The 24,595-nt window shown below is 49.6% G+C and overlaps 9 protein-coding genes and 1 non-coding gene across 10 annotated transcripts; 7 read left to right on the top strand and 3 right to left on the bottom strand.

Annotated features, from left to right (window-relative positions):
- Nucleotides 1-107: 107 nt before the first annotated feature.
- Nucleotides 108-1,862, top strand: BO85DRAFT_362655 (FAD-dependent oxidoreductase; the record flags this gene model as incomplete). Its single annotated transcript, XM_025655635.1, has 2 exons — nt 108-370; nt 425-1,862. The coding sequence occupies 2 exons, from the start codon at nt 108-110 to the stop codon at nt 1,860-1,862; spliced, it is 1,701 nt and encodes a 566-aa protein (XP_025519626.1).
- A 936-nt stretch (nt 1,863-2,798) lies between these two features.
- Nucleotides 2,799-3,768, top strand: BO85DRAFT_483728 (uncharacterized protein; the record flags this gene model as incomplete). Its single annotated transcript, XM_025663176.1, has 2 exons — nt 2,799-3,232; nt 3,312-3,768. 2 exons carry the CDS (start codon nt 2,799-2,801, stop codon nt 3,766-3,768), a joined length of 891 nt encoding a protein of 296 aa, XP_025519625.1.
- A 1,163-nt stretch (nt 3,769-4,931) lies between these two features.
- Nucleotides 4,932-6,772, bottom strand: BO85DRAFT_362108 (glycoside hydrolase family 72 protein; the record flags this gene model as incomplete). The annotated part of the gene is made up of 5 exons (XM_025655611.1): nt 4,932-5,659; nt 5,730-6,479; nt 6,545-6,555; nt 6,605-6,642; nt 6,695-6,772. The coding sequence occupies 5 exons, from the start codon at nt 6,770-6,772 to the stop codon at nt 4,932-4,934; spliced, it is 1,605 nt and encodes a 534-aa protein (XP_025519624.1).
- A 581-nt stretch (nt 6,773-7,353) lies between these two features.
- On the bottom strand, nt 7,354-8,064 carry BO85DRAFT_445127 (DUF2406 domain-containing protein). The gene is made up of 3 exons (XM_025659182.1): nt 7,833-8,064; nt 7,709-7,780; nt 7,354-7,632 (listed from the first exon to the last, which is right to left on the bottom strand). The coding sequence occupies exons 1-3, from the start codon at nt 7,954-7,956 to the stop codon at nt 7,526-7,528; spliced, it is 303 nt and encodes a 100-aa protein (XP_025519623.1). The 5' UTR covers nt 7,957-8,064; the 3' UTR covers nt 7,354-7,525.
- A 1,704-nt stretch (nt 8,065-9,768) lies between these two features.
- Nucleotides 9,769-10,261, top strand: BO85DRAFT_114962 (uncharacterized protein). Its single transcript, XM_025653862.1, has one exon. The coding sequence runs from the start codon at nt 9,924-9,926 to the stop codon at nt 10,227-10,229; it is 306 nt and encodes a 101-aa protein (XP_025519622.1). The 5' UTR covers nt 9,769-9,923; the 3' UTR covers nt 10,230-10,261.
- A 3,612-nt stretch (nt 10,262-13,873) lies between these two features.
- On the top strand, nt 13,874-13,960 carry BO85DRAFT_t49. Its single transcript has one exon. It is a non-coding gene; the product is annotated as a tRNA-Gly (tRNA).
- Nucleotides 13,961-16,367: 2,407 nt separating this feature from the next.
- Nucleotides 16,368-16,667, top strand: BO85DRAFT_445126 (uncharacterized protein). Its single transcript, XM_025659181.1, has one exon. It carries the CDS (start codon nt 16,384-16,386, stop codon nt 16,600-16,602), a length of 219 nt encoding a protein of 72 aa, XP_025519621.1. The 5' UTR covers nt 16,368-16,383; the 3' UTR covers nt 16,603-16,667.
- A 1,170-nt stretch (nt 16,668-17,837) lies between these two features.
- On the top strand, nt 17,838-19,426 carry BO85DRAFT_362143 (class I SAM-dependent methyltransferase; the record flags this gene model as incomplete). The annotated part of the gene is made up of 9 exons (XM_025655613.1): nt 17,838-17,894; nt 18,009-18,043; nt 18,108-18,161; nt 18,274-18,403; nt 18,456-18,574; nt 18,631-18,656; nt 18,710-18,740; nt 18,787-19,141; nt 19,193-19,426. 9 exons carry the CDS (start codon nt 17,838-17,840, stop codon nt 19,424-19,426), a joined length of 1,041 nt encoding a protein of 346 aa, XP_025519620.1.
- A 1,977-nt stretch (nt 19,427-21,403) lies between these two features.
- Nucleotides 21,404-22,366, bottom strand: BO85DRAFT_501149 (RTA1 domain-containing protein; the record flags this gene model as incomplete). Its single annotated transcript, XM_025664161.1, has 3 exons — nt 21,404-21,867; nt 21,919-22,161; nt 22,213-22,366. 3 exons carry the CDS (start codon nt 22,364-22,366, stop codon nt 21,404-21,406), a joined length of 861 nt encoding a protein of 286 aa, XP_025519619.1.
- A 742-nt stretch (nt 22,367-23,108) lies between these two features.
- BO85DRAFT_501147 (Zn(II)2Cys6 transcription factor) lies at nt 23,109-24,495 on the top strand (the record flags this gene model as incomplete). The annotated part of the gene is made up of 3 exons (XM_025664160.1): nt 23,109-23,177; nt 23,224-23,918; nt 23,968-24,495. 3 exons carry the CDS (start codon nt 23,109-23,111, stop codon nt 24,389-24,391), a joined length of 1,188 nt encoding a protein of 395 aa, XP_025519618.1. The 3' UTR covers nt 24,392-24,495.
- Between the last annotated feature and the right edge of the window lie 100 nt (nt 24,496-24,595).

Genomic DNA, 24,595 nt, shown 5'->3' with positions numbered 1-24,595 from the left:
GCTGCCGGTAGTGGCATAGGAGTTTTAGCATTATCGACAGGGATATAAATCGGTCATCCCCGGTCTCTTCGGAGGGATTCCCGAGCAGAGCTTGTTATCCCTCAATCATGTTGGCACCATCCCTCTGGACTAGCTTGTTGGCCCTCACGGCCTCAGCCTCGGCTTCGGCCATTAGCAGCAACTCTTCCAACTGCCGCTGCTTCCCTGGAGATGCCTGCTGGCCCTCCCAGAGCGAATGGGCTCAGTTCAACAAAACTGTTGAGGGTCGCCTCATCAAGACCATTCCCTTGGGCAAGCCATGCCACTCTCCCTACTACAATGCCTCAGTCTGTGCCTCACTGAAGGAACAATGGACAGAGCCTGAGCTTCAGTAAGGTGCATTTCCCAATGTCACATCCCCGTTGCTAATACCCTCGCCCACTAGTTACACCTCCAGCAGCTCTGTCATGGCCCCATGGTTCGCCAATGGCAGCTGTGACCCCTTCCACCCGATCGACAAGCCCTGCACGATGGGCAACTACATCGACTACGCCGTAAACGTCTCCACTCCTGCGCATATTTCGGCGACCCTCCACTTTGCCGACACCCACAATATCCGGCTGGTGATCCGCAACACCGCCCACGACTACAATGGCAAGTCCACTGGTGCAGGTGGTCTGGGCGTGTGGACACACAACCTGAAGTCCAGGACGCTTATCAGTAACTACACGGACTCGCACTACACTGGCGCTGCTGTACGGCTGGGCGCAGGTGTGCAGGGATTTGAGGCATACGAGTTCGCTGATGCCCACGGCTACCAGATCGTAGGCGGAGAGTGCTCCTCAGTGGGTATTGCTGGTGGATACTCTCAGGGTGGTGGACACTCTGCGCTCTCGTCGCGCTACGGACTGGCAGCTGACCAGGTCCTCGCCTGGGAGGTTGTTACCGGTACTGGCGAGCTTGTGACTGCTACCCGTGATAATGAGTACAAGGATCTTTACTGGGCGCTGAGTGGTGGTGGTGGTGGTACTTATGGTGTTGTTGTGGCTATGACCTCCAAGCTTCACACCTCCACCCCTACTTCCGGTCTGAGCCTGACTTTCACCAACTCCAACATCACTCAGGATACCTTCTTCGAGGCCGTCACTCTGTACCACACTCTTCTTCCTAGCATTGTTGACGCTGGCGTCATGAGTGTTTGGTACTTCACCAACACCTCCTTCTACATCTCTCCTCTCACTGGACCCGGTGTCCCTGTTGCCACCCTCCGCTCGTTGGTCGCGCCCTTCGAAGCTGGTCTCACCAAGCTCGGCATCAACTACACTCTTGAAGCCAAGATGTTTGATACTTACCTCGAGGAGTTCAACACCATGGAGGCCGAGATCGCCGTTGGCAAGGCCCAGTATGGCGGATGGTTGATCCCCCGCGAGGTTGTGGTGCAGAACACCACGGCCTTGACGGACGCGTACCGCCAGATCGTGTCTGACGGAGCCACCTTCATCGGAGTCGGCCTGAACGTCAACCGCTCAATTGCAGGTGATGTCGACAACGCTGTACTGCCTGCCTGGCGTGAGGCCCTCATTGATACCACTCTTACGACTCCTTGGGAGTGGGATGCCCGCGCCGAGATGATTGTCGAGCAGGACAAGATGACTTACGACTACATCCCCCTGCTCGAGGCTCTGGCTCCTAACTCTGGAGCGTACATGAACGAGGGCAACTTCCAGCAGCCTAACTGGAAGAAGGCCTTCTATGGCGTCAACTATGACCGCTTGTTGCAGGTCAAAAACAAGTATGATCCCAACGGACTGTTCTATGCTCTTAAGGCGGTCGGCTCGGATGCTTGGACCCAGTTGGAGGATGGTCGGTTGTGCCGCGCCTAGAAATTGAGTTGTTATTTAGATGTAAGATAGATTGTATATAGGGAGATATAGGTGTGTTGATTATGTTTTGAGGGGATGTTATGTGTATATAGCTAGAGTCGAAAAGTGTTTTGTATCTCTTAATGCCTGCATCCACAGTAGAACATAAGGATCTTAGTTCTGAACTCCAAACATAGACGCTATATCGGATACAACAATATCCATACCTAGCCCCTGCAATATGTCCGTGGATGATGTCCTATCATAGTTAGGCAGGATCTGTCTTACCGCGCCATAATCTCCCCATGTCTCAACGTTATCTCCAACAAGCTTTGACCATACTAGTGCTGATGTTATACCTGCAATAGATATCATAATTCTGAAACGATATTGCGTGCTCATGTCTCCACTTTACATGGCGCCTCTAGTGGGTTTTGCACATTATGGCTTGAAGTATGCTGGAATTTCGGGGGATTATTGCTAGGATTCGCTGACCAGCTATCACTATCGTGCCCACAGGACGAAAACGTCCTATCACCTCAAACATACATCTCATCTTGTATATTGATGGGTTACTGCATAAGCAGATCATCATTATTGTCATGACAGGATACGTGATTATGATGTTCGACATCGTAGATTGACACTGGGAAGCAATGCTACAGGATAAATGCGAAAAGCTACATAGCAATCAACGTGGGAAACGCAACAGAAAAATGATACATTCTCGTAGTTACCAAGACTCGACCATATTCCAGAACACCAATCAATCTGCTGCTAAACGCCCAGGGTCTCAAACACAGCAATCCCCCTCAGATCCTGCAAATGAGATGCGCACATCTTTCCCCCACATCCAACAAACGACCTACTCATCTACCACTGATAGCAATACTGGTCCCAATCAGGATACCAACCCGTCCCATAATAAACCCAAGCATTCGAATCCAACACCGCCATATGCCCACCCCAATACTGGCTCTCATTCAATTGAAACACCGCCAACCAGCCCGTATTCCTCTGCACGCTGCGACTACTCACCTGAGCCTTAGACCAAAACCAGCTCCACATGTCGCGGGCACGAATTGGCCGACGAGCGGTAGTCTGACACCGCGCGTTGATGTGCTGGTTTGGCTGAGCCAGTTCGGTGTAGCCAGCGCGTATGAAGGCGTCGGAGAGATAGTCGCGCAGTTGTTGGATTGCACGTCGCCGCCGGCGCAACTGTTATTTCAGTATGCGGCGATGGAAGAGATCGGTGGGGTGGTGGCTAAGGCATGGGGTGCGAATTCGAGGGTGGTGGGGATGGATTGGGCGGGAGTGGGCATGTCGGGGAGGATCATGGGGGGTGGTGGGGGGGAGGTCGTCTCCATGACTTTACTAAGGGGTTGGGCGTAGTCGGTCATGGCGTGATGATGATATTTTCGGGTGAGGTGTGAGTGTGGAGTAGAATTCAATTAGCACATCATCCTCCAGTCTGGTTCTGCCGGAGACAGACTGGATGATGATGTGTAGTCTTCGCGACAGCCGGGGTTGGTTTATCGACTATGAAGGTGCGTCGGACGGGTCTGGAACCGTGGCTCTGGACACGGCAGCATCTGAATTGGAGAACTGGTATAATGCAACGGGGTTCTTTACAAATGTTACTTGGAATCCGTACTATGAGGCGGGCCCGTCTATCGACACTCTGCAGGATTTGGATGTGTCGTCTACCAAGAGTGTTGCTTTGTGGGTTGATTCAAGAGTACTAGGGGGCGGCGACGTGAAGGGTACAACGCATATCATTGGCCTTACCAGTAAGCCTCAAATCAATGCGACGGACAATTCGATCAAGTTTGGGTATTGGACCTGGGGGAAGCCGGCAAGGGTGATGGACGGTAAATTGGATTTTATACAGGGGAGTATCAAGGGTGTTTTTGTTGCCACTGTTTGAGGATGTCAAAAGTCGTATTAATAAGTTGGCGAGAGTTTGATTTGTATTGGGTGACTTGGTTATTATTTTCACATGATTGTATTCATACCTCAGATTGCCCTTGGGGCGAGGATGAATCCATTCCAGACTACCCGCTTAACACTTTAAAATATCCTTCACCCTCGCAAACGACAGCTCTTCCACCATCTCCTCCCACAGCCGTTTAGCAATCTTCCCCCACTTGGGCGTATGCAGAATAGATGCCCACCCTGAGAGACCAATGAGCAAATATGCACAAGAAGCAATAGACAGTGAACTTACGCAGCATATCCGCATCCTCGATATATACTGGGAATGCGTCAAGTCAATCTTTATCTGGCTGATCTCTAGTACTACGTACCCTTCACCGCCTACTACCATCATTGTTGCCTGTCGTAGCTCTCACGCAACAATTCACTCCTGCACTCATTCTACACCTAAGCAATCAAACCTCAGTATCAATATCACTTCCATCTCATACATATCATGCAGGCCAAAACGCCCCCAATCACAGACCCCTCCACACCACCATCACCACTTCCTCCTCCTCCACCCCCAGAACCCTTTCTAACCAGAAAACCCCCACCCAACCCACTACTCCCCCTCACCCAGGACAACAAACCCCTCGGCCCCCCACCCACCTTCCCAATCTACTACTTCTTCTACGGAACCCTAACCTCACCAACGCAAGTTGCCCGAATCCTAGATCTGCCCGAGGAGCCACACCTCCGTAAAGCAGAAGTAACAGGCTACGCCATTGCTTAATGGGGCGATTATCCTGCCCTTATTAATGGGAGCGAAGGACAAGTGGTATCGGGGTCTGCGTACCTAGTCAAGTCCGAGGAAGAGGCGCAGAAACTAGGACGTTATGAGACGAATGCGTACGAGGTTGTGGATTGTTTGATCTTCTTCAAGGATGGGGAGCAGCCGGACGAAGCTGAGGGGAAGGTGTTTGTGTATGCGGGGGATGCGCAGGCGCTGGTTGAGAGGCGGTTTGATCGCGTGCTTTGGGGGAGGCAGATGGGTGGGAAGGGTAGGGATATGATTTGATAGTCTTCGTTTGGTGGTTTGGATGTCTCGTTCTTCCTCTGCGGCTCTTCTTCAGAGCGATGTCCCCTACACACCAACTTGATATAACTATACATCTACAGCAAAACCATCCCCAACCCCGCCACAACACCCGTAACAACATACACACCCACCTGCCACGTCCCAACACTAACCACCATCACACTTCCCCTTCCCGAACTCGCACTGCCTGCCGAACCAACAGCACTCACACCCGCCGTTCCACTCGCACTCCCACTCCTCGCCGCTGTCGCCGATGGCTTACTCGTAACCGTCCCCGTCCCCTCCGTCCCAGCCTCCTTCATCAGCGCGCTACACGTCCCCGTCGCCTTGACAGTGCTAGTCGTGGTCGCAGACCCCCCGAACCCACACGCATTCGCCTTCTTCCCCTGCTCTTGCCAGTACTTGTCGAGGACGAAATTCAACTGCTCCTTTGCGCCGCACATGCTATACGCACCATACTTACCAGTGGTACCGTTATGCAAGATGCCATCGCAGGAGGTCATTCCGCACACAGTGCTGAATAGGTCAGCATAGTCGCTGGATGAGACGGAGTCTTTGACCACGCATCCGGAGGCATTGTCCATGCAGGTGCAGAGTTGGTCGTTAGGGGTGGGTGGGAGTGGGGAGGAGGTCGCGAGCCAGGAGTCAGAGGATACAGCTGGGCAGGATTCTAGGGCGGTGTTGGTGGGGGTGTAGGATGCTTTGTTTGTGCCGGTGGGTGTGGCGCTGGCCATTTGGGAGGAGTAGTAGGTGAAGTCGGCGAGTTTGGAGACGCTGGTGCTGTCGATGGCGGAGACGAGGCCTATTCATGTGATTAGTTGACGGTCCTCCAGTTGTATTAGTGAAGGAGGGCAATAAGGGGTGGGGATTACCGTAATCATTATCCGTCTGGAAATACATATACACAATGCCCCCAGACCAAACATCATTCATCTTCTCCCCAAACAGCGTCTTGATCTCCGTGAACTTCCTCGGCTGGACCTCATTACATCCATACTCGGAGAAGAACACCGGCACGGAGTAATTTCTAAACTCTTCCGTCCGCTTATCAAAGCCGGACTTAGTATAACTCGACTCCCCGCACCAGGAGTAGATGTTATACCCCCAGAAATCAATACTCTCGTCGTCACTCCCACAGTTGAAGTAATCTGCCATATTGTCCCGAATGTCGGAGTCATCGTTAGTCGCATACCCAACACCAATGGACCGATACCCCTGGCTCTTGATGTAGGCTTTCGTATCCCGGACGGCGGCTTTGACGAAGGCGCTGGCGTCGGTGGTGGCGACGTCATTGGAGACTTCGTTGCCGGCGAAGAAGCCCAATGTGTTGTTGTATTGGATGAGCTCGTCGATGACGTTCATGTAGCGCTTGTAGAGGCTGGTTTCCCAGGCCGGGTCGGAACGGTCGATGGATTGGGTTGGGTTGGAGAGGTCGGAGATCACGTAGATGCCGGCGGCGGCGAGCAGGTTCATGCATGTGCTGTGGTCTTTGGTGGGGTCGATGGCGTAGACGCGGATTACGTTGGTGTTGAGTTCTTGCAGGATGGGGATGTCGCGTTTGCAGAGGGTGGGGTTGGCGAGGGGGTCGGTGTAGCTGGAGGATGAGTTGCCGGTGTAGTCCTCTGGGATGAGTTAGATGGAGTGGTTGGAGGTGGAGGGTTAGGGGACGTGCCTTGGTAGGCGACACCGCGGATGTAGCTGAGATGGTTAGCTTGAATAAGTAATGTCTATAGGTGGTGAGGAGTACAATTGGGTGTTGTTGCTGCTGTAGAAGAATTTGGATCCCTGGACTGTCGTTAGCCAGGGTTAACATCTCAGCTGAGCTGAGCTGGTTTACCTTGATGACGATGGGATCAATATCCACTGCAAGAGCAGAGCCCATCAGGGCTGCTCCAACAGCCAGAGACAGTTTCATGGTAACGGACAAACAAAATGGAGGTATAAAAGAGCGACTGATATCAAACGAGCGACTATAATGACGGAATTCCAAACTCAATCACCCCCGGGATTTCACCAGACATTTAAACAGCAGCCTCTTCTTCTCCTCTGTCCACCCACGACTCAATCACACCGTAACCGACACCCCTGCCATGACCTTTGCGACACGCCAAGATCAAGCCAAGTATAGCTGCCTGAAAAGTTCAATATTTAGCCAAGCAAACAAGACCTATACGGTGAGTGGGAGTGGCTATTGGGTGGGACGTTATCCCAAAACATGGTGTAGTGGCAGATAGCGTCTTGGTGAAGTGGATGCTTTATCTCCGGATAGAGGCAAGCAGTGGGTCGTAGTCGAGGACCGGATAAACTATATGTACGGCCAAGACTTCGCCTGCTGGCCGGTCAGAGAATAATGAGCGTGCCAAGAGTGGCGGAAGCTGCGAGGGTGTTTTTATTCGTCCGGAAGCGAGAAAAGTCTTGGGAGGTCGATACAGTCAAGTAGTTGTCGATCAGTGCGAGCTGTAGTTAGGTTTCATTGCGAACACCGCATGGAGAGTATGTGATAAGATAGCAGGTAATATTCCAGAAGCATACCCAGTAAAGTAATATACACGCTCAATCAAACCAAATCATATCCATGTCCATGTCCATACGTCGTCCAGCGCCGAACCCAAACATAATCACAAGAATCAAACATCATTCGCAGTATATTCACACGCCATGTCGCATCTTACATGGCCTCACGACGACGTCGCTCGATGGCTGCCTCGAACGATCGAATAGTGTCCAGCGGCCGCTCGAATCGGTAACGGGTAGGGTTGGACAAGTCGGGTTCAGCTGCGCACAGACAGGCAAGTTAGCTGGCAGATTCTTGTCTGTTTTAACTGGTGAGATGGCGATATTATAAACGTACTGATGATTTTGCCCTCGCGGTCGCGATGCTGCATTGAGCGTAGAGAGAATCCACTCGATCCAACGCTGTACACTGTTTACCACATTAGCAAGAGATCAGACAAGCCACTGCTATGTTCACATACCAGCCTCTTCACCTCTCAGCGCCTGGTTCGGGTCCGACTTGCTGGACAAGGAACTCTTGCCAGCCGAGTGACCGGTCTCGGGCCGGTCAGGGTTGACTGGGGGAGCAGGAGCAGCAGCAGACATTGTGATGTGATAGGATAGGAATGAATTTTTTTCTCGTGTTGGTAGATGGCTAAAATCTGGGCCAGAGAGGAAGGAACCACGGATAAGATATAAGAAAGAATCTAGGTAGAGATGACAGATGGAAAAGGTGGAGTGAGTCGGAAGTGGTGGGAAGACACATGCCAGACGGGGCCCTATAAATGCAAGAAGCAGCCCGGCTGCATGAAAAAGGTCAGCATGGGCGACTGAGTTTGGAAGCTGACCTGCAGCATCACGCAAGACCGGCCAATGATGGGCATGAGGTTGCGAGCCTTGTTGCCTTTCCAGCCGGGTCTGTGACGCGGCCGCCCGGGCTGGGATGGAAGGATGAGCGGAGGGGGAGGCAATGGAAGCAGGTCCGTGACGTTAGCAGGCCCGCACCCTCCTCTGAGGTAATCGAGAGATGTTATTGGTGTAATAGCTTGCCAAGCTTCCACTACTGCACAAAACCCAAGGCTTATCCGGGCTTTCAGCCAATAGAAGTGTCTAATCCCCTGGCCGCAAAAAAGATGGGCCGCGCAATCACGGGGGCTGAGGCCGTGGCAATTGCTATTCTAGGCAGCCAGATTTGCATCCGCGATTGGCTCCAACGTTGCTGTTCCTGGCAGGTCCAAATGGGTGATGACGCTTTGAGTCCGCACATCATCAGGGGCCGCCCCAAATTCTGTCAGGGTCTCGCTCGATCCGGCATGCCCGTGCCTGATGCAGTGTTTCATCCTCAGGAATGTACGCAAAGGTCGTGTTGCGGTCGCCAAGCCCACAGGTCTAGAACCACGACTCGGTCGGAAGAGGGTCGATCTGTACGTAGTAATGAATCACAGTAGGTATGAGATGCTCTGTCAGTGAGTTGTCTCTCTCCACTACACCCAACCGCTCTTGGCGGCCCATCATTGCCGGCCCATCATTGCTGGACGACACTAACACACGGCACATCGCCTGGAATTACTCATAGCCACCTTGTCATGGTGACATCTGAAACACGGTCGCGCCTGTTGATCCGCGAGTCCCGCTAAACGATCACCTCGGCTCGTGAACGACGGGGGGCCCCGAGGATCAGGGGCTCGCCGCGTTATGGCCCGTGTTGGTTGTGTCGTAACGGTTCCTGGCTGAGACGCGGTTTCACCGAGTAAAAATAGACAAAGTTACTCAAAAATCAGGCGACGAATCGATTTTCCGCGCATTCTTAATTGTTGCTCCGGTCGCCGTCGCTCAACTCGATCGCCATTTTTAGTGCGCTTGATAAGTCTCAGGGCAGCTCAGCCATGAGTGATAAATATAGAACAGGCTTCGGCTTAACAATCAGGATATAGAAACTTCCGTCCGAGCATCAATGATAGGCGGCACACCGTGCTGTGGAAATCCCATCGGATAAATTCTCAGAGTGATCAATGGGGCTGTCTCAGAGGAGGGAAATAAAACTTCCGAGGCAGTGTTATGCAGGATGTCGGTTCCTCGCATTCCCGGTATGCTTTTCTCTGCATGAGCATTAAGCATTGCAAGTTTTCGGTCCCATAGGGATGAAACTTGATATTACATACTACCAACTCTTTACTGATGGTGTGTTTTGAATGTCAACGTCAGCTGTGCATTCTTCCAACTTCCAGGAAGGTGGGTCATGACTCCAAAGGTCGGGTTTAAGCGTCCACTTCCATTGATCTTCGGAATTGACTTCCACATGAAGCAAAGGTGTAGCTTAATCTGAAGTAATAGCCTCCTGACGTGCGATGGCACGAGGTTGACACTTCCGCTGTGGTACGTAAGCTACTCCGTCAGCCTTGTCCCATAACAAACACACCGGGGTGATGTGGAGTGAGCTCAGTGATTGTCTGCTGAATAGTCCGATGAACCACGGAAATATACATAGTTTATTCTACTTTGGCTGTGCCTGTTCTGCGTTCGTATGGTAGGTGTGGTTCATCTTTGGATAACCTTTAAGCTTACATTGAGCCATGTTTTCTGCTGTCTCTGGAATGGAACCAGAATCTGAACCTCGGTATGATTTTCGACAGGGATTATCTAATTCAATGAATCATAGATCTTATGATCTAGAACTCCTTTACAGGCTTACTTCTTGCCAACACAATCGAAGTTCTACCTTGGTGGGTGGACAAGCCCCCCTTGTCATATTTTGCGGGTATACGGTTGTCTGCTCTGGTCCCAAGCACCAACATCCCGATATGCATAAGCTCGCGTTGGTATTAGAGAAGTTCAGTCGTGCAGGATACTGCCGTCACTATCTCCCATCATATAATTGACACCTAACTATAGATTGACTACTGCCTCCTGATCATCGTCCAGGTGGAGCTAGAGTCCTTATATCTAGTCTACAGATGTCTCAATGTTCCGGCGTGCTTTGAATAAAATTCTCCAGCTAGAATCAATTCTACGAGCTGAAGCCCCAAACTCCTCAGAATGAAAGTCATGCGCACAATTTCCGCCTTCGTTGTCAGAACCCGCTCCTGGTGCGCTGCAGGAGTAGTAATTCTTTCGAAATCCAATACCGCTAGGCTATACGATAGGAGACTAGGGTTCTGAGTCAACACACTCATAATACGCATCTCTTATAAGCTTAGGTGGGATGCGAGATCAGATCGTCACATTGGTTATGTCAAGTACGACTATATATGTCACAAGTATAGCATCTGCCACCGGAAGCCATTGAAGGAAGCCGAAAACGCATCTACAACAATATGAATCCGCATGCTAATTTCATCTTAGAGCTACATCCCAAAAGACTAGATAATGTTGAGAAGCCCGTAGATCGAACATATATTTTCAAAGATAGATGGTTCAAAACATTCTCCCGGACTTCGTAGAAACGCACACATTTACGGATGCGCAGTTGAATGAAACCGCCCGTAGACATTAACAACACATATAAGAGAACTTAGACTATAAACAGTGAGATTTGCAACTCGGAGTAGTGTGGATACTAGTACACTGGTAGATGCTAATAATTGTGATTTCTAGAGATATGCCCTTTATGATGATTCGTTGGGGCTAGATGGGGTAAATATATACATTCCCGTTGGGTGGATCAAGAACCAGGTAACGATATTCTAGATACCACGATGGATAGAAAAGAGCAGTGCGACACGTGGATCGTTTTTTTGTAGTTGTTGGCCACTATCTACCCTGTTAGAATGTTGTTCCTGGCAATGACCATGGCTTTACGCAGCATTGCAATGACAGAAAGTGTTGACCTGAGGTTTTCGCATACCCAAGCATAATACACATCCAGAGTGATCCTCTTTCAATGGGTTATCTATGATATCTCCATGACGAAAAAAAAAACTGATAATAACCCTAAAAATAGAGGCCTACATGCTATCTATGTTTGTAGTATTATCTCACAATACTGTGATAAGGGCAAGTGACAAGAGGTAGTAGGGTAGAAGATAGCTTGCTAGAACATAACAATACGGTTTAGACGGTTCAAGTGTAGTCGTTTCACTTTACATACCTCAAGGGTTATCGTAACGAGCAAGCATCATTATAGTATATTGTTAGCCTTCTCCAAAACTGCGCATTGGTTGTGGACGACCTAGTTCCCGGCGTCGAGGAACGGAGCAGTGAAAATAGTGCGATAAGACACCAACTCCGATTTATACATAACGGGCAAGGCTGATCGAACTATACCATTTTCATCCTGGCACTATATACTCCATCTGAGCCTTCCATCCAGAGAATACTGCTCCATGCTGCGGATGTGCACACCGGAATCGAGCAACTCGTGTAGCCGAACAAAACCTCAGATCGGTAGTTGCCATTAGTATGCTATTCATATCATCAAACATGTCACATCATTCCAAGAAACATCACTTGAAGTTCGCGATTGCTATCCTCGGTTATATTATCAATGGAGTGCTATGTCAAGTCTGTATGAGCAGATTGAGAAGTAGTAGTGGGTAAATTTCTGGTCGAGTCAGAACAGATCGCCTAATAGCATGATAACTTAATCACTGATTTATATATATCAGCTAAATAGTATTGCGCTTCAGCAATTGTCATATGCTCGTGTGGGATGTGCCCAGTAACTGATTATATATGTATTAAATTGTTTGTTGCTAAATATGATAACTTCAATTGTGACGTGAAGTCCACAGCAGATAATATATACCATAACGGTGAATAGTCAGATGACATAATCCCAACCAGAATTATTACGTAGGTAGACCAGGAGATTGATAGCTCTCTCAATTTGACCTAAGGTACAGTATGTCTAAGAAGCTTGAGACTCTGTAATCAAGTCATAGATATCCGCCGAGTCATCATGAATAGCAGCGAACTGCCAAATGTGTTATTCTTCGGAGAATATCTCTCTAAGTTACCAAGCATGAAACTATGTCTTGTGTGATCATTGTTGGTAAACATAGTCAACTTTTGGTTGGACTCGAGGGTAAACTCCACTTTCAAGCAACGGTTCATCATACCCATCATCTAGTTTATCACTATAAGCAGCATGTCGTATAAGCATGCATTTATCTACGGTAGTATCAAGCACCACTGCAATCACCATCCCCCATCAAGAACAAAAAAAATGAAGATCCCAACTAACAGTTGTAGGAAAAAGACACTCCCAACCCCTAAAACCGGTGAACAACACAACTAGACAAACTACTCTACTACATCTCGTATTCAAACCAAGCTCACTGGACGCCAAGACTTCACTATACCCCGCGCGGTACAGCAGACCAGTCCCATCCAGTCACTATCATTACAGGAGAAGAGAAAAGAAGCGAAAGAAAAGTGAGACCGGAAGAAGTCCGCGCCCGCGGCATCTTGAATCCTGCGGGCTGCAGCCTCCATCACAAAAAGAGTGAGGTGTGTCGTGTCGAGTTAGTCTCGTGACTTGGCCGGCAGATTTGGTCCACACAGAACTAGTAAAAGTACGTACCGCATTCATCTGCGAGATAATGAATCCTGTCTGTGGGATAAGCGGGTGCACGGACTGTTATGATTATTTTCAGTTTGGTGCTTATGCTGCTGACAGTCCACGGTACTAAAGATGATGTAGGTGCAATTGGTAGGAACTTTTGTTCCTTCCAACAGAAGTTGAGAGGTATCCGACGGTAACTAGCAGCTATCCGAGTCTAGTTAACTTACTGTGGTGTTAACTTTCGACAGTTTGTTCACTGTTCACTCATCACAAACTGTAGTTAACTGGTTGTCACGGGCTGGCTGTTAGTCACCCGCAGCTGCAACATGCTTAACATGCAGTATCTGACCGTAATAAGCCGAGAGTGATATACCCCCCAAACTAGCAGGGATGGATGGGAAGGAAGGATTAGTCGAACACGGGAAGAGGAAGGAAGACAAAAGTCCGCCCAGACACCTGTTACCGCATTGGGCAATGAGCGTCGTCTCGTTCTCCATCAACTCGAACGGTGTACACGGTAGTGACTAGTGTACGTAGCGAGGGCACAGAGTAGCCCGCCTTGTCTCCACAGGCTGTCAACCACATGGATTGGCTCTTGCAGGGGAAGACACGGGATAAGAGCCGTGCCGTCCGTGAGGTTTGGTTGGGGTGGTGTGGTTCAGTGGTTGAGTGGTGGTTTCTTGGGGAGGGTTTGTTCGGAGGATGTCATACGACTCCGTGTGTACTTGCATTTGATCTTTGTTCAAAAGGGTAGGAGTCTACTCTGTACAGTACCTAGACTAGCTCTTGTCTACCAGTCAGTCTCGGGTTTCACACGCTTGAATGAATCCCTGGCGGTTCGTCGGGTGACGTGGCATCCGCTCAGTGATTGACCGCTGGAGTGATCGGATAGTCTAAATTCGATGAATCCATGGATCCCGGGGATACTCCTGAGCAACTGCCGAAAGTTACTCATTGCTTTGTTCTTAAGTATATTCATAACGTTATAATATCATAAGTGCAAGAAATGTACTATTGCCGGCGTTAGTGGTGTAACGGTAACATTCAACCCTTCCATGATTCGATTATCGTGAGGTTGGGCCCTGGGTTCGACTCCCAGCTAACGCATAAGTGTTATCTTTTTTAGTTTTGTGTTTTTTCTTCGTGCGCAAATGCCGGGATGTACTTAGTATGTGTGATGGATTCGTATGTGATGCGACCAGCTGCACGACATGCACAGTTGGCCGACTGGTTCGTGGGGTGCGGGTAGCTGAACGATCGTCGTTCAACCAAGGAACCAGCAGGATCCCTTGCTTGTCTCTTTCCTTTATCGGTGAGTGGCACGAGTTGTCACCTGCAATGCTTTTTGCAATTTGGGTTGTCAACCATTTGTCATTGGGATTGCCCTTAGAGGTATGCACACTCATTCAACGGGTCCGGAGATCATGAACTGCTGTCAATTGTTCTCGGTCTAAAAGAGCGCTTTCGCTCATGTGATCCGGAGTACACGACACGAAAAAGAAACACAACATTGTCGTTACTTTGAAAAGGTTTGAAGGACTAGTGTCTTTACATTAGACTTGGAACGGCGTCAATTGCCGACCATTGAATACGGAGCTACTACTGGTGGATGGGATAGTAGAGCCGGTAAAATCTCCGACTACATTTTCGCAATCCGTTGCATGTCGTTGACACGACAAGTCAGACAACAGCCTTGCCGAGCACAATCCCAGACATTTGGCCAGAAATATCCCGGCAGCTGTATTGATTCTACCTGAGGATGGGCGTATTCGCTCAGATGCGTGCGCGCTTTAGACTTCGGAGCAATGACTTGATGGAGCATCCAGGCCGGACACGATTATACCTCAGTGAATTATTGAAATGAGGAGAGCCGACTGGGAGGTCCAATCAGCTGAGATATGATGCCTTCCTTCAATTCCAAGTCCGCAAATGAAGGCATATCAACGAATGTTAAGGTCAGGCCCATCACGATCAGTGGTTCGGGCCGTTTCCCGTCCCTGACAAAGAGACCGCCGGTGAGGTGCTAGCAAACACCTGTGGCTACCAGTTCTGGCCGTCGTGTCTCCTGTATGGCTGTGAGTAAACAAAGAACTGCGATGCAACTCAATCCTTATAGGGATAGATGGTGAAGCGCGAACAAGAGATGGGCTGACAGGCATTGCGTGACCCCGAGCGGCCAAAGGGTGTCGTGGCGTGTGACTGGATACGCAGCCAGCACAATGCCAGATTGGGCAAGAGCGATCCCTGGCCGTTTGCTGTTGTATGTAGGCGTATTAACCTCACATAAACCCTTTTTGCGCTTGATTCGCACGGAAATACGGGGAAAGTCGGTTCACGATTCGGGCGGGGAGGGCTCGGAGGTACTTTGTAGCTAGCACCAAAGTACTAACCAGCTGGCCCATCCATCTCCGCCAGATCAACGTTCATTCGACCAGGATGTGTGCCAGGCAGAAACTAGCTCGAAAAATTCTTAGTCCCCGGGAATAAATCGGCATGGGTGGCGATTGCTGAAGAACGTCATGGCTGACGTGGAATTGTTCTTTTCTTCGATCGGAAATCTTTTCCAGTCGTCCAGCATGACTTTTGCGATATTGAGAACCACGTGTGATTGTCTATTGCCTGGCAGATCGAAAACCAGGAACAGTCGATAGTATATAGAGGCGAATCCAACGATCAATGCAGCGACGATGATGACATTGTCATGCCACTGTTGCAGGGTAACAGCGCGAACACTTTTTAGGCCGATCAGCGACAGGCGAGGTGCTGTGGTTACTCAAAACGTAGACTCGCAGGCATAACGGTGAAGGATCGTAGGACATGGGACGAGCCGAAAGGAGTGGACCCGACTGCTAAGCCTGAAGAATCGACGGTGACATGGCGAAATGGACGGACGGCACGAAGAACTTCTCAAGGGGGGCTTATTGGTGAGAATCCGGATCTAGTGGAGTGGAGGCATGGAGGCAACTCCACAGCCGCTGGAGGGTCTGAGGGGCCCGGTGGGCAGCAGGGTTTTTTCTATTATTGAAGACGAAGAGAAAGGGCAAATCATGGTCAGTTGGTCGAAGAAGAGGGAGAAAAGTGACCATCCAGGGGGCGAGGAATGGATCAACCACGCAGGGCGGGAGAAAAGCAAGGCATACGAAGGCAGCCGAGGGGGGTTTGAGCTGGATAGTTATATCTAATAGTTTTCTACTAGTTCACCTTCGAGGGAATGTGATGTGCGCGATCCATCGAATTTGCTGCCCGCCACTCTTGTCTCCATTCGGCCGACATACTAATTAATGAATGGATTCCCCGATCGTGGCAGCGACGGATGGCCGTGCGATCGACTAAACCCGATGAAGGGATCGTAGAGGGTGCGTGGAGAGCTGGCACTGGCAGGGAAGCCGCAGGCTGAAGTGCAAAAAAGTACACCGTAGTACTGTGTATGCAGCAGCAGCAGCAGCAGCAGGAGAAACTTGCCTCCGAATGGCAAGTTGCCCCATGAAGGGATTCTTCAGGAATTGACGTGGTTCTTTAGCCCGAGGGTCATGGCACATGGCAAGAAAAATAGACTCTGGGCAAAGACTCTGGGTCCGCTGGAGCTGCAATGGCGATTCGCTGCAGGGAGGTGTGCAGAACAGGTCCAATGTCGATCTAGTCCAGGTGTAGTGATGATGATCGATGCTGTCTTTGCTCATTTTCTTCTGCTCTGCGCGGGACTTTTACCCAGTCAATTATGGGGGGGAGGAGTCAAGGTCGGCTACTAGTGCGGATAGCCATGTGTCGCTCTCCTTTTTCCTTCAGACTGCTTAGGGCAGATTCGAAAGATGTGTGCATACACTGGGATATCCACAGAGTATATAATATATGATAAAAATCGAGAGATTGCATCAGCCAATAAATGAGATATAAATATATAATATAGAAAAAAAAAAAATCCTCATTAATGCCACTAGAACACCTCCCCATACAAAGTAAAAGTAGATGCAGGCGGAGAAGAATCCGGCTGGCCCCGATAGGCGGACGAGGAGGGTTAGTGGGATGGATAGTCGTTCAGCGCCAACCGAACGGACCAACAGTATCTGTTGTTCTGTTGCTTCGCCGGCAGATGCCCTGCTGCATCTCCGTAAGCGACCGCCAGTCGGCCAAGGACTGGCTGACTGGGTCAGGAGGGTGGAAGATGAAATGAAGCCCGATAGTTTTAGTCCTCTCGGGCACTACTGTACACACTACTAGTCCTTACTAGTCCTACTTACAGGCCCTGAACACCGATGGACGAATGGTTGAGGGTTAAAACGGTCATCGCGCATGGACTTTTTTTGACCAGCTTGACCTCCGGGCCTGGTTCATCGCTTCTTTAATTAATCTAAAGGTGTTGGCTGCAGGCACATCCTTTTATTTTTCTGTTTTTCATTTCTATCATCAACCTATTTTCGCCCATTGACATTTATTCTTGTCCTGCTTATCCCTCGAATACTCTGCTCTTTTGCCAGTATTCATTCCATCACGGCGTATCCCACCACTTACGAGTCAAAGTCATACCTTAAATCCCTTCTACTTTACTCAACTGGGTAAAGACACTCCTTTTCCACCCCCTCCCCCCCTGGTCGTGTCGCATATTGGGTCTTCCCCGGTGTGCTAATCTCGATCTGATCGTGCGGTGGAAATAGTTGCTTTCGGTACGTACTGTTATTTCTTCCTTGTTTTCTCGTGGCTTCTAGTCCGTCAGTCTAGCCCTGGGGAAATCACTTCCACCGGGTTGCCCCCATCCCTCCCCTTTATTCTTGTGTTCTGGAAACTCGCACCTTGTTTCCTTGTTCGACAAATCTCATTTATTTATTTATTATTCTGGGGCATTGAAACTTAATTAGTGGGGGAAACCGATCACCGTTGCTTATTATTACGATATCATTAGAGAGCGAGTCGACGACCCTCTTAACTTATTTTTTCCCATCCCTTCCCGCATCGCCCGCCCGTCATCGCCCTCTTTTCTCAATCCACCATGTGTTCCGACCGCGCTCCTCCTCCTCCCCCGGAATCCAGCGTCATTGAACCTGATGTGCGTATCTCTCATCCCCCCCAAACTTCGATTTGACTCTGCTCTCTTGTCAGCTCTAACTTTGTTAATCCTTACTTCCCCGCTAACCTTCTCTCACCTTCTCCCCCACCACAGAACTTCAGCGACAATGACTCCACCTATCCCGGCTCGTAAGTTCCTACCCGCGACCTTCCCGACGTCTGGTTCCAACGGTTCGCGCTGACCGCAATCCAGGCTGGGCGACGCCAGCTACACCACCAGCATCACGTCCAGTGCTATGAACTATGCGTAGGTTCTTCCTGTCCCGCCATTCCGCTTTGCGACAACTAACCCATCCAGATATGAGGTACTGGAATCCCTCCGCACCCACCCTTCGTCGAGCCTCGGCTAAGTGTCGCAGAACGGTCGCAGATACCATTCCTACCACGAGGGAGAATACGTCCTGGTATGCCCATTCGATCATCCACGTCGCATCGCCCCTACTGATCTCACAGCCCAATGATGAACAAGAACAAGATCGTCTCGACCTGGTTAGTGGCGCATTCTGAACCCGACGGGCGAGTCCAGCGTTGACCGGAACAGAGCCACCACATCTATCGCATGCTCTTCAAGGGAGAGCTGAACAGAGCACCCATCAAGAATCCCGCGCGCGTACTAGACATTGGAACCGGCACGGGAATCTGGGCGATCGACTATGCCGAGTAAGCGGGGACATGTGATACCTCTGACAATCAATAGCGCTAATGCGTGCTGACAGCGAGCATCCCGAAGCAGAAGTGATCGGTACGATGAGTGACGCGACTAGGAAATGATGGATCACTGACAAGATGACGCAGGAAACGATCTCAGTCCAATTCAACCGTCCTGGTAGGTGTTGCCAGCTGCCGTTGAGGTCCCGCCACTGACCGTGCAGGATTCCGCCGAATTGCCGATTCGAAGTCGATGATTTTGAGCAACCGTGGTCCTACAGCAAACCTTTTGATTATATCCACGGTCGAGAGCTAGAAGGCTGCGTTCGCGATATCGACAACCTCTATCGCCAAGCACTCGAGAATCTGAAGCCGGGAGGATGGATGGAAATGGCCTCCATGGAGGTCAACACATACTCGGACGACGATACACATTTAAGGGCCAAGAATCTGCTAGAGGGTATAGTCTATATGCATGACTGCGCCCGGGAGTATGGAAAAGACATGACCAGTGTGCACAGCTGGAAGGAGAAGATGGAAAAGGCCGGGTTCGTCAATGTCCGGGAAGAGATCTTCAAGGTATCATTCCCGACACATTGTCCATTTAATTTTTCATACTGACGGTCGCAGCTCCCCCAAAGCCCCTGGCCGAAGGACCCCAAGATGAAAGATCTCGGTCGCTATCACCAAGTCAACATGTTCGAGGCGTTGGGCCCGTACTGCTACGCGCTGTTCACGCGCGTGATGGGCTGGGAAAGAACGGAGATTGAAGTTTTTGTTGCCGGCATGAAACAGGAGTTGCGCGACTTGAATAACCACTTGTACACGAAAGTGCACATTGTGTACGGGCAGCGGCCGGAATGACATAGGATGTGAGCATCTCTCATTGTGTCTGGTGTCGGCTGTTTTGATTATCGGGGCTTTTCTCCTTCTGATCATGTGATATGAGCCCATTCATTAAGCGTCTTTTCACGTCATGTCCAGTACTACTTATCATAATGCTTGTTGAATACGATGTAGGGTGACCTACAATGATTACACTACCATGCTTTATCCTCCATCCAACCCCTTGAGGGAATTCACCGACACTTTCTATATATTTTGACTCCGGTGCTGCATACCACTACAGTCATCACCCATAACCATCCCATAATCCCCCTTTTGGTCTGAACCACAAATTCCCCACTAACCACCTCCCAATCTTTAACCGTGAAAATCCTCCTCCTGTAAACGTCGTGGCCGGATGTTGTTGTCTGCGTCGGATTTTGGTGTCGGGGCGACTTTGCCATTTGGGTCTCGTGTGCTGCTCGCATGAGCATGAGGGGTAGTTGGTGTGGGGTGATAAAAGCAAGTGTCGCATAATCGACTTGTGCGGTCTGTTAGGCTGATCATTATCGATTAGGATTGATGCTCATTGAGTAGAACTATGTTAGGTGGATTTGGAGTAGGGCAATACTGTGCCTAATGCGGTAAATTCTGACAATCCTATTATCATCATATGCATCCTTCTGGCTATCGACCACTGCTATATCTCCCCAGTCAGATATGCTCCGCCAGTGGGATTAGATCTTCTGTCATAACAGTCCAGAGTTAATCGTCACTTGTCACACCCAAATAGACAATAGACTACTTAGTAGAGTAGTATCTAATCCCGTATCTCTCTTGAGACCAAAACAGATTGGTCATTTGATATCCGTGAAAATACCCAGATTGATGTAAATAACGACCGTTCCCGACTCCAATTTTGACTATTACCCGACGGACATTCATTCGATAGTGGCATAATACCAGGGTTTAGCGGCTCCAAGAGGACAGCAAAGACGAACATACTTAGGATAGATATGATAGGCTTTGGGCTGTTTCTGCCAAGTAATCAGTTGGCTGCATGTCAAGACAACGATTCTGTTGTGATAGAGAAAGCGGATTTGTAACGGTTGAAACTTTGCAATGTTTAACGGTAGGAGGGGAGGTAACTGTTCTCTGCAGTTATGGCGGCCTTTATTTTCGGCTCCGCAGTCAAACTGGCAGCATAAAGTAGGGATTATTAGCCATTGACGGACATAATCCTCAATCATTTACCAATAACGTCCTCAATGAGATGGTTTTGGACCAGAGTATCATTTAAATGGTGTGACCTGACTATCAATTAGACTTGGCTACATGCAAAATGTATTATTAGACTTACAGTCCATTGCCATCCCCGCTATGATGGGTTGTAAAAGGAAGCAAGCCATGCGTAGTAGAGGAGCTGATCAATCGACCTATATATTGTCCCGTCTTATGGCCGCATATCGTATCTTTCAATGAATAGGGGATGCTGCTTGTAGGCCCCATCGTAATGTCTTCCGATTGTGTGCTAGTGTACACTAGAATCAATAGAATGATTGCATGGAGGGGATAGTAGGTCTAGGGTGTCGTAGCTCCATAAGTTATTACCAGTGGATGCAGTCATTGCTTGCTTGCTGTGTGGTGTAGAAGGAAAAGAATAATCGACATCGAAAAAGAAAGAGAGGACGACAGATCATGTAGACCGCATGGAATACGATGTCAAGTCACTACCTGGATTGAATTCGGGGATGGTAATATTTGTCAAAGATGCATCGGCGGACAGAAGGATTTCACTACGATCGGGAAGCAAATGGGAATGACTACGTGCTAGCAATTCATCATCAAGATGGATGAGGAATGTGGCTGTATTGAATGGCCTGGCCATTCCATGAGATCCCTGGCCAATTGTTCCAGGACATTTTACAAAAAGTGCAGGGCACAATACACACGGGAGGAAAAGAAACGAACGAGCCCTAAATACCTATATTCTATACATATATTTCAGTGGATATCTCAACTAGAATATAATCTCTGCAACTGCACACTCTCCCTCTTATCCACCTTCTCCGCCTTGCCCGAACCCAAAACTTTGGACGGATGAAGCACGCTAATCACAATCATCGCAAAGAACATCAACATCGCATCAAAGACATAACTGAAAGCCTCATGGCTTATCAGATATCCATCATTCCCGCCAGCATACTCAATCATCCGAAAAACCGACCGTATCAAAATAAGAATACTGGCGATATATAATCCTACCATAGTCGTCTCCCAATTGGGGGTGCGCCAACCACTGCGTGCAATGCACGTAGATATTGACTTTTCTGTAGGGTTTTGATGGATGCGATAGTGGAAAAGTGTCGCAACTATCACAAAAACACTGAAGAAGATGAGCTGGACGGCTAGTCCGCCCATGATTACGTTTTCGCCGGTGGTCATTCCGCTGAGACTGCCGCTGGACATGATGCCGCCGCCTGAAGTTATATTAATATAATAAGGACATAGATATCAGGTTCACGTCTTACCAGCTCCTTGCAGGAGAAAAGACAGTACATCTCCGGTCACGAAGACTGCCGTAAGCCATCTGATTGGGACAAGGCTCAGTCTTTCCGCGTCGAGGAAAGTAATCAGCCGTCCAAGTGTCATGTAGATCGTCGCAGCGTAGAGAGGTGGTGCGAGTAAGATTAGGATATCTTGCACAGCGTATATGGTTACGCTTTGGGTGTTGCTATGTGCTAATGCACGCGTAATGTATCCAATGATTTGGACTGTGCGGTAGGTTAGCGTAAACCGGTAACTCGATATGCGTCTTCACGAACATATTCCGCCCAGCACAAAGCAGGTAAAATACCAGGCTCGCGCTTGGGCCATTTGGTAGACATGGTAGGCTGTTATGAAGATGAACAAAACTGTGAAGAGAATTGCTGCCGCCAAAGACGGGGTGTAGCGATAAAGCTCGTATGATGAAGACATCGGGCATGCAGATCTCTGGCTATGAAAAAAAACTGGTGCTCTAGGAAGTGTTTCAACTTTTAACAGCCTTGGTGACGGGGATGCTATGCGATGGACTAATTGACTGCTCGTCCAGCTCTTTTTTTCGACTCATGTCAGCCTGTTTGGGGTAACTTGGCATATCTTCGAGAAATAGGGATAATTTAAGTCGTTGAACTGGATAGCCACCATTTTAGATCTAATACTATTTTCATCTGCCTAGGATAGTATACACGTATGAGAAGGCACTAGCCCTCAAATAACTGACTCGTTCTCGCTATCGCTTCCCTGCGTAAAGGGCATTCGTTGGTTGCCGAGTGCTCCCCAGCAAGTTTATTCTAATCTTAGTGTGCCTGGCATTAGGGATCGGAATCTGGTGGGGTCAATACGTATTACTGGCTAGGCTGATACTTCGACAGCTGTTGAAATGGACAGCATAACGTTCATAGGTAGGAAAACAGGAACAAGTGAACATCGACACTGCATTGTAGTAGACTAGGGGCCGTCTGAGTCTATCTTTGGGTGAGGGCGGAAACTAAGGATCCACCGCCTCTCCACTCGATCGAAAACTTCATCGCCGGAACGCGTTCCTCGTTCTCGTTCTCGCTTCCGCTCTCGTCTGTCGTATATTTCCTGTTCCTCGCAGTAACGTCCGATGCCTACACCACTCCTCTCGGGATTGTGTGGGAGTCTATGAGTCTATCTAGTCTAGACTTCGTTCGATATGCCTCCGCGACGAGCCCATACGAAGTCCCGGAACGGATGCGACCAGTGCAAATCTCGCCGAGTCAAAGTGCGTTGTCCGCTCCTCAGCCTGGAATTTCCGCTGATCCCCACAGTGCGATGAAGCTCAGCCATGTGCCAACTGCGTGAAACGCAACCTGACGTGCACGTTTGAACGTCGCCCACCCAAACCCGAGCCGTATCCCAGTACGCAGTCGGGCAAATTGTCCGAGTCGCCGACCGTTTCATCACGGACCGACGATGCCATTGCCGCCTTTCAGCATCAAGTCGCCGATGCATCTGCTTTCCTCCGCGAGTGGGGCGCGCAGGATCCCGAATTGATGCACCATTATTGCATCTATGCCTCTAAGACTCTGTCTGATCGGGAGGTGATCCGTGATGTCTGGCAGATCGAAGTGCCAAAGATTGCCTATTCGTACGAGTTCCTCATGCATGGCATCTTGTCGCTGTCGGCTCTGCACTTGGCGTACACTAGACCCGAAAGATACAGCCACTATCTCAACAGCTCCAACTTCCACATGGCGCTGGGCCTGCAAACATTTCGCATTATCTTGCAAAACCCAACCAAACAGAATTGCGAGGCACTCTTCTGCTTCTCAAGTCTGATCATGGTATGGACTTGTGGAGCTCCGACCGATCTGGGCGATAGCCGCCCCTTGGAAAGTATCATCCGCCTTTTCAACCTGTGTAGGGGAATCATGACCCTTCAACCGTTCATGTCGCATGTTGAAAACGGTCCCCTGGCGCCGTTATTCCTGAGAGATTTTCGATCCGACCCTGGCCCACTCGAGTAAGCCCTGCCCCATACTGTAATTTGGCGCATGCTAACCGACAAATAGAGACCACGTCCAGTCTCTGCGCTTCCCAGGATTGGGTGATCAATTAGATGCGATCAGACAACTAATTGCAACAGAACCTCTTAGTGAGCAGGAGAGACTCATCTATCAGCAGGCCACTGAGTGTCTGGAAAAAGCATTCTGGCGTTTGCAGGTTTGTGAGAAGCCTGCCCAATGTGGCATCATTTACATGTGGCCGATCAGCGTGCGGGATGAATTCGTAGGCTTTCTGCTGGACAGGAGCCCGATCGGTCTTATCTTGTTGGCGCAATATTGTGCCCAGTTATACCTGTTTCGTGGATACTGGTTCGTAGAGGACCGCGCCCACGAGTTGCTGTCTGCAGTAGCTGCTGCCCTACCGTCACGGCTTGCACACTGGCTGGACTGGCCAAGGCAGTTTTGCTCCAGCGGCACCCTTCCTGAGTGATGCTATATTGCTTTGTTTCTCGGCCCTTCAACCTCTCTCCTCACGCTCAAACGGCATCCATGGCCATCGCCTGGACCAGCGATGAACTAGCCCAAAGCGGTTAGAACACCCCCTGACCCTCAGGCACAAGTGCCAGCCACCAGGCAGCCACATCCATCGCTCCTCCTTTTAATTTTTCCGGATCCACGCCTGTCTGTGCCCATC

Source organism: Aspergillus piperis (genome assembly GCF_003184755.1).
Source record: "Aspergillus piperis CBS 112811 unplaced genomic scaffold BO85scaffold_2, whole genome shotgun sequence".
NCBI classification, from domain to species: domain Eukaryota; kingdom Fungi; phylum Ascomycota; class Eurotiomycetes; order Eurotiales; family Aspergillaceae; genus Aspergillus; species Aspergillus piperis.
The sequence above is the reverse complement of the archived record's forward strand: the minus strand, read 5'-3'. Positions and strand labels throughout refer to the sequence as shown.

Excerpts from the sequence above, each read along its gene's own strand:
- BO85DRAFT_445126 (XM_025659181.1), top strand. The coding sequence starts at position 16,384 with ATGGCACATGGCAAGAAAAATAGACTCTGGGCAAAGACTCTGGGTCCG.
- BO85DRAFT_445127 (XM_025659182.1), bottom strand. The coding sequence starts at position 7,956 with ATGTCTGCTGCTGCTCCTGCTCCCCCAGTCAACCCTGACCGGCCCGAG. Across the intron at positions 7,781-7,832 it reads GCTGAGAGGTGAAGAGGCTG|TGTACAGCGTTGGATCGAGT; the intron begins GTATGTGAACAT and ends TGTGGTAAACAG. Across the intron at positions 7,633-7,708 it reads CCGCGAGGGCAAAATCATCA|CTGAACCCGACTTGTCCAAC; the intron begins GTACGTTTATAA and ends GTCTGTGCGCAG.
- BO85DRAFT_114962 (XM_025653862.1), top strand. The coding sequence starts at position 9,924 with ATGTTTTCTGCTGTCTCTGGAATGGAACCAGAATCTGAACCTCGGTAT.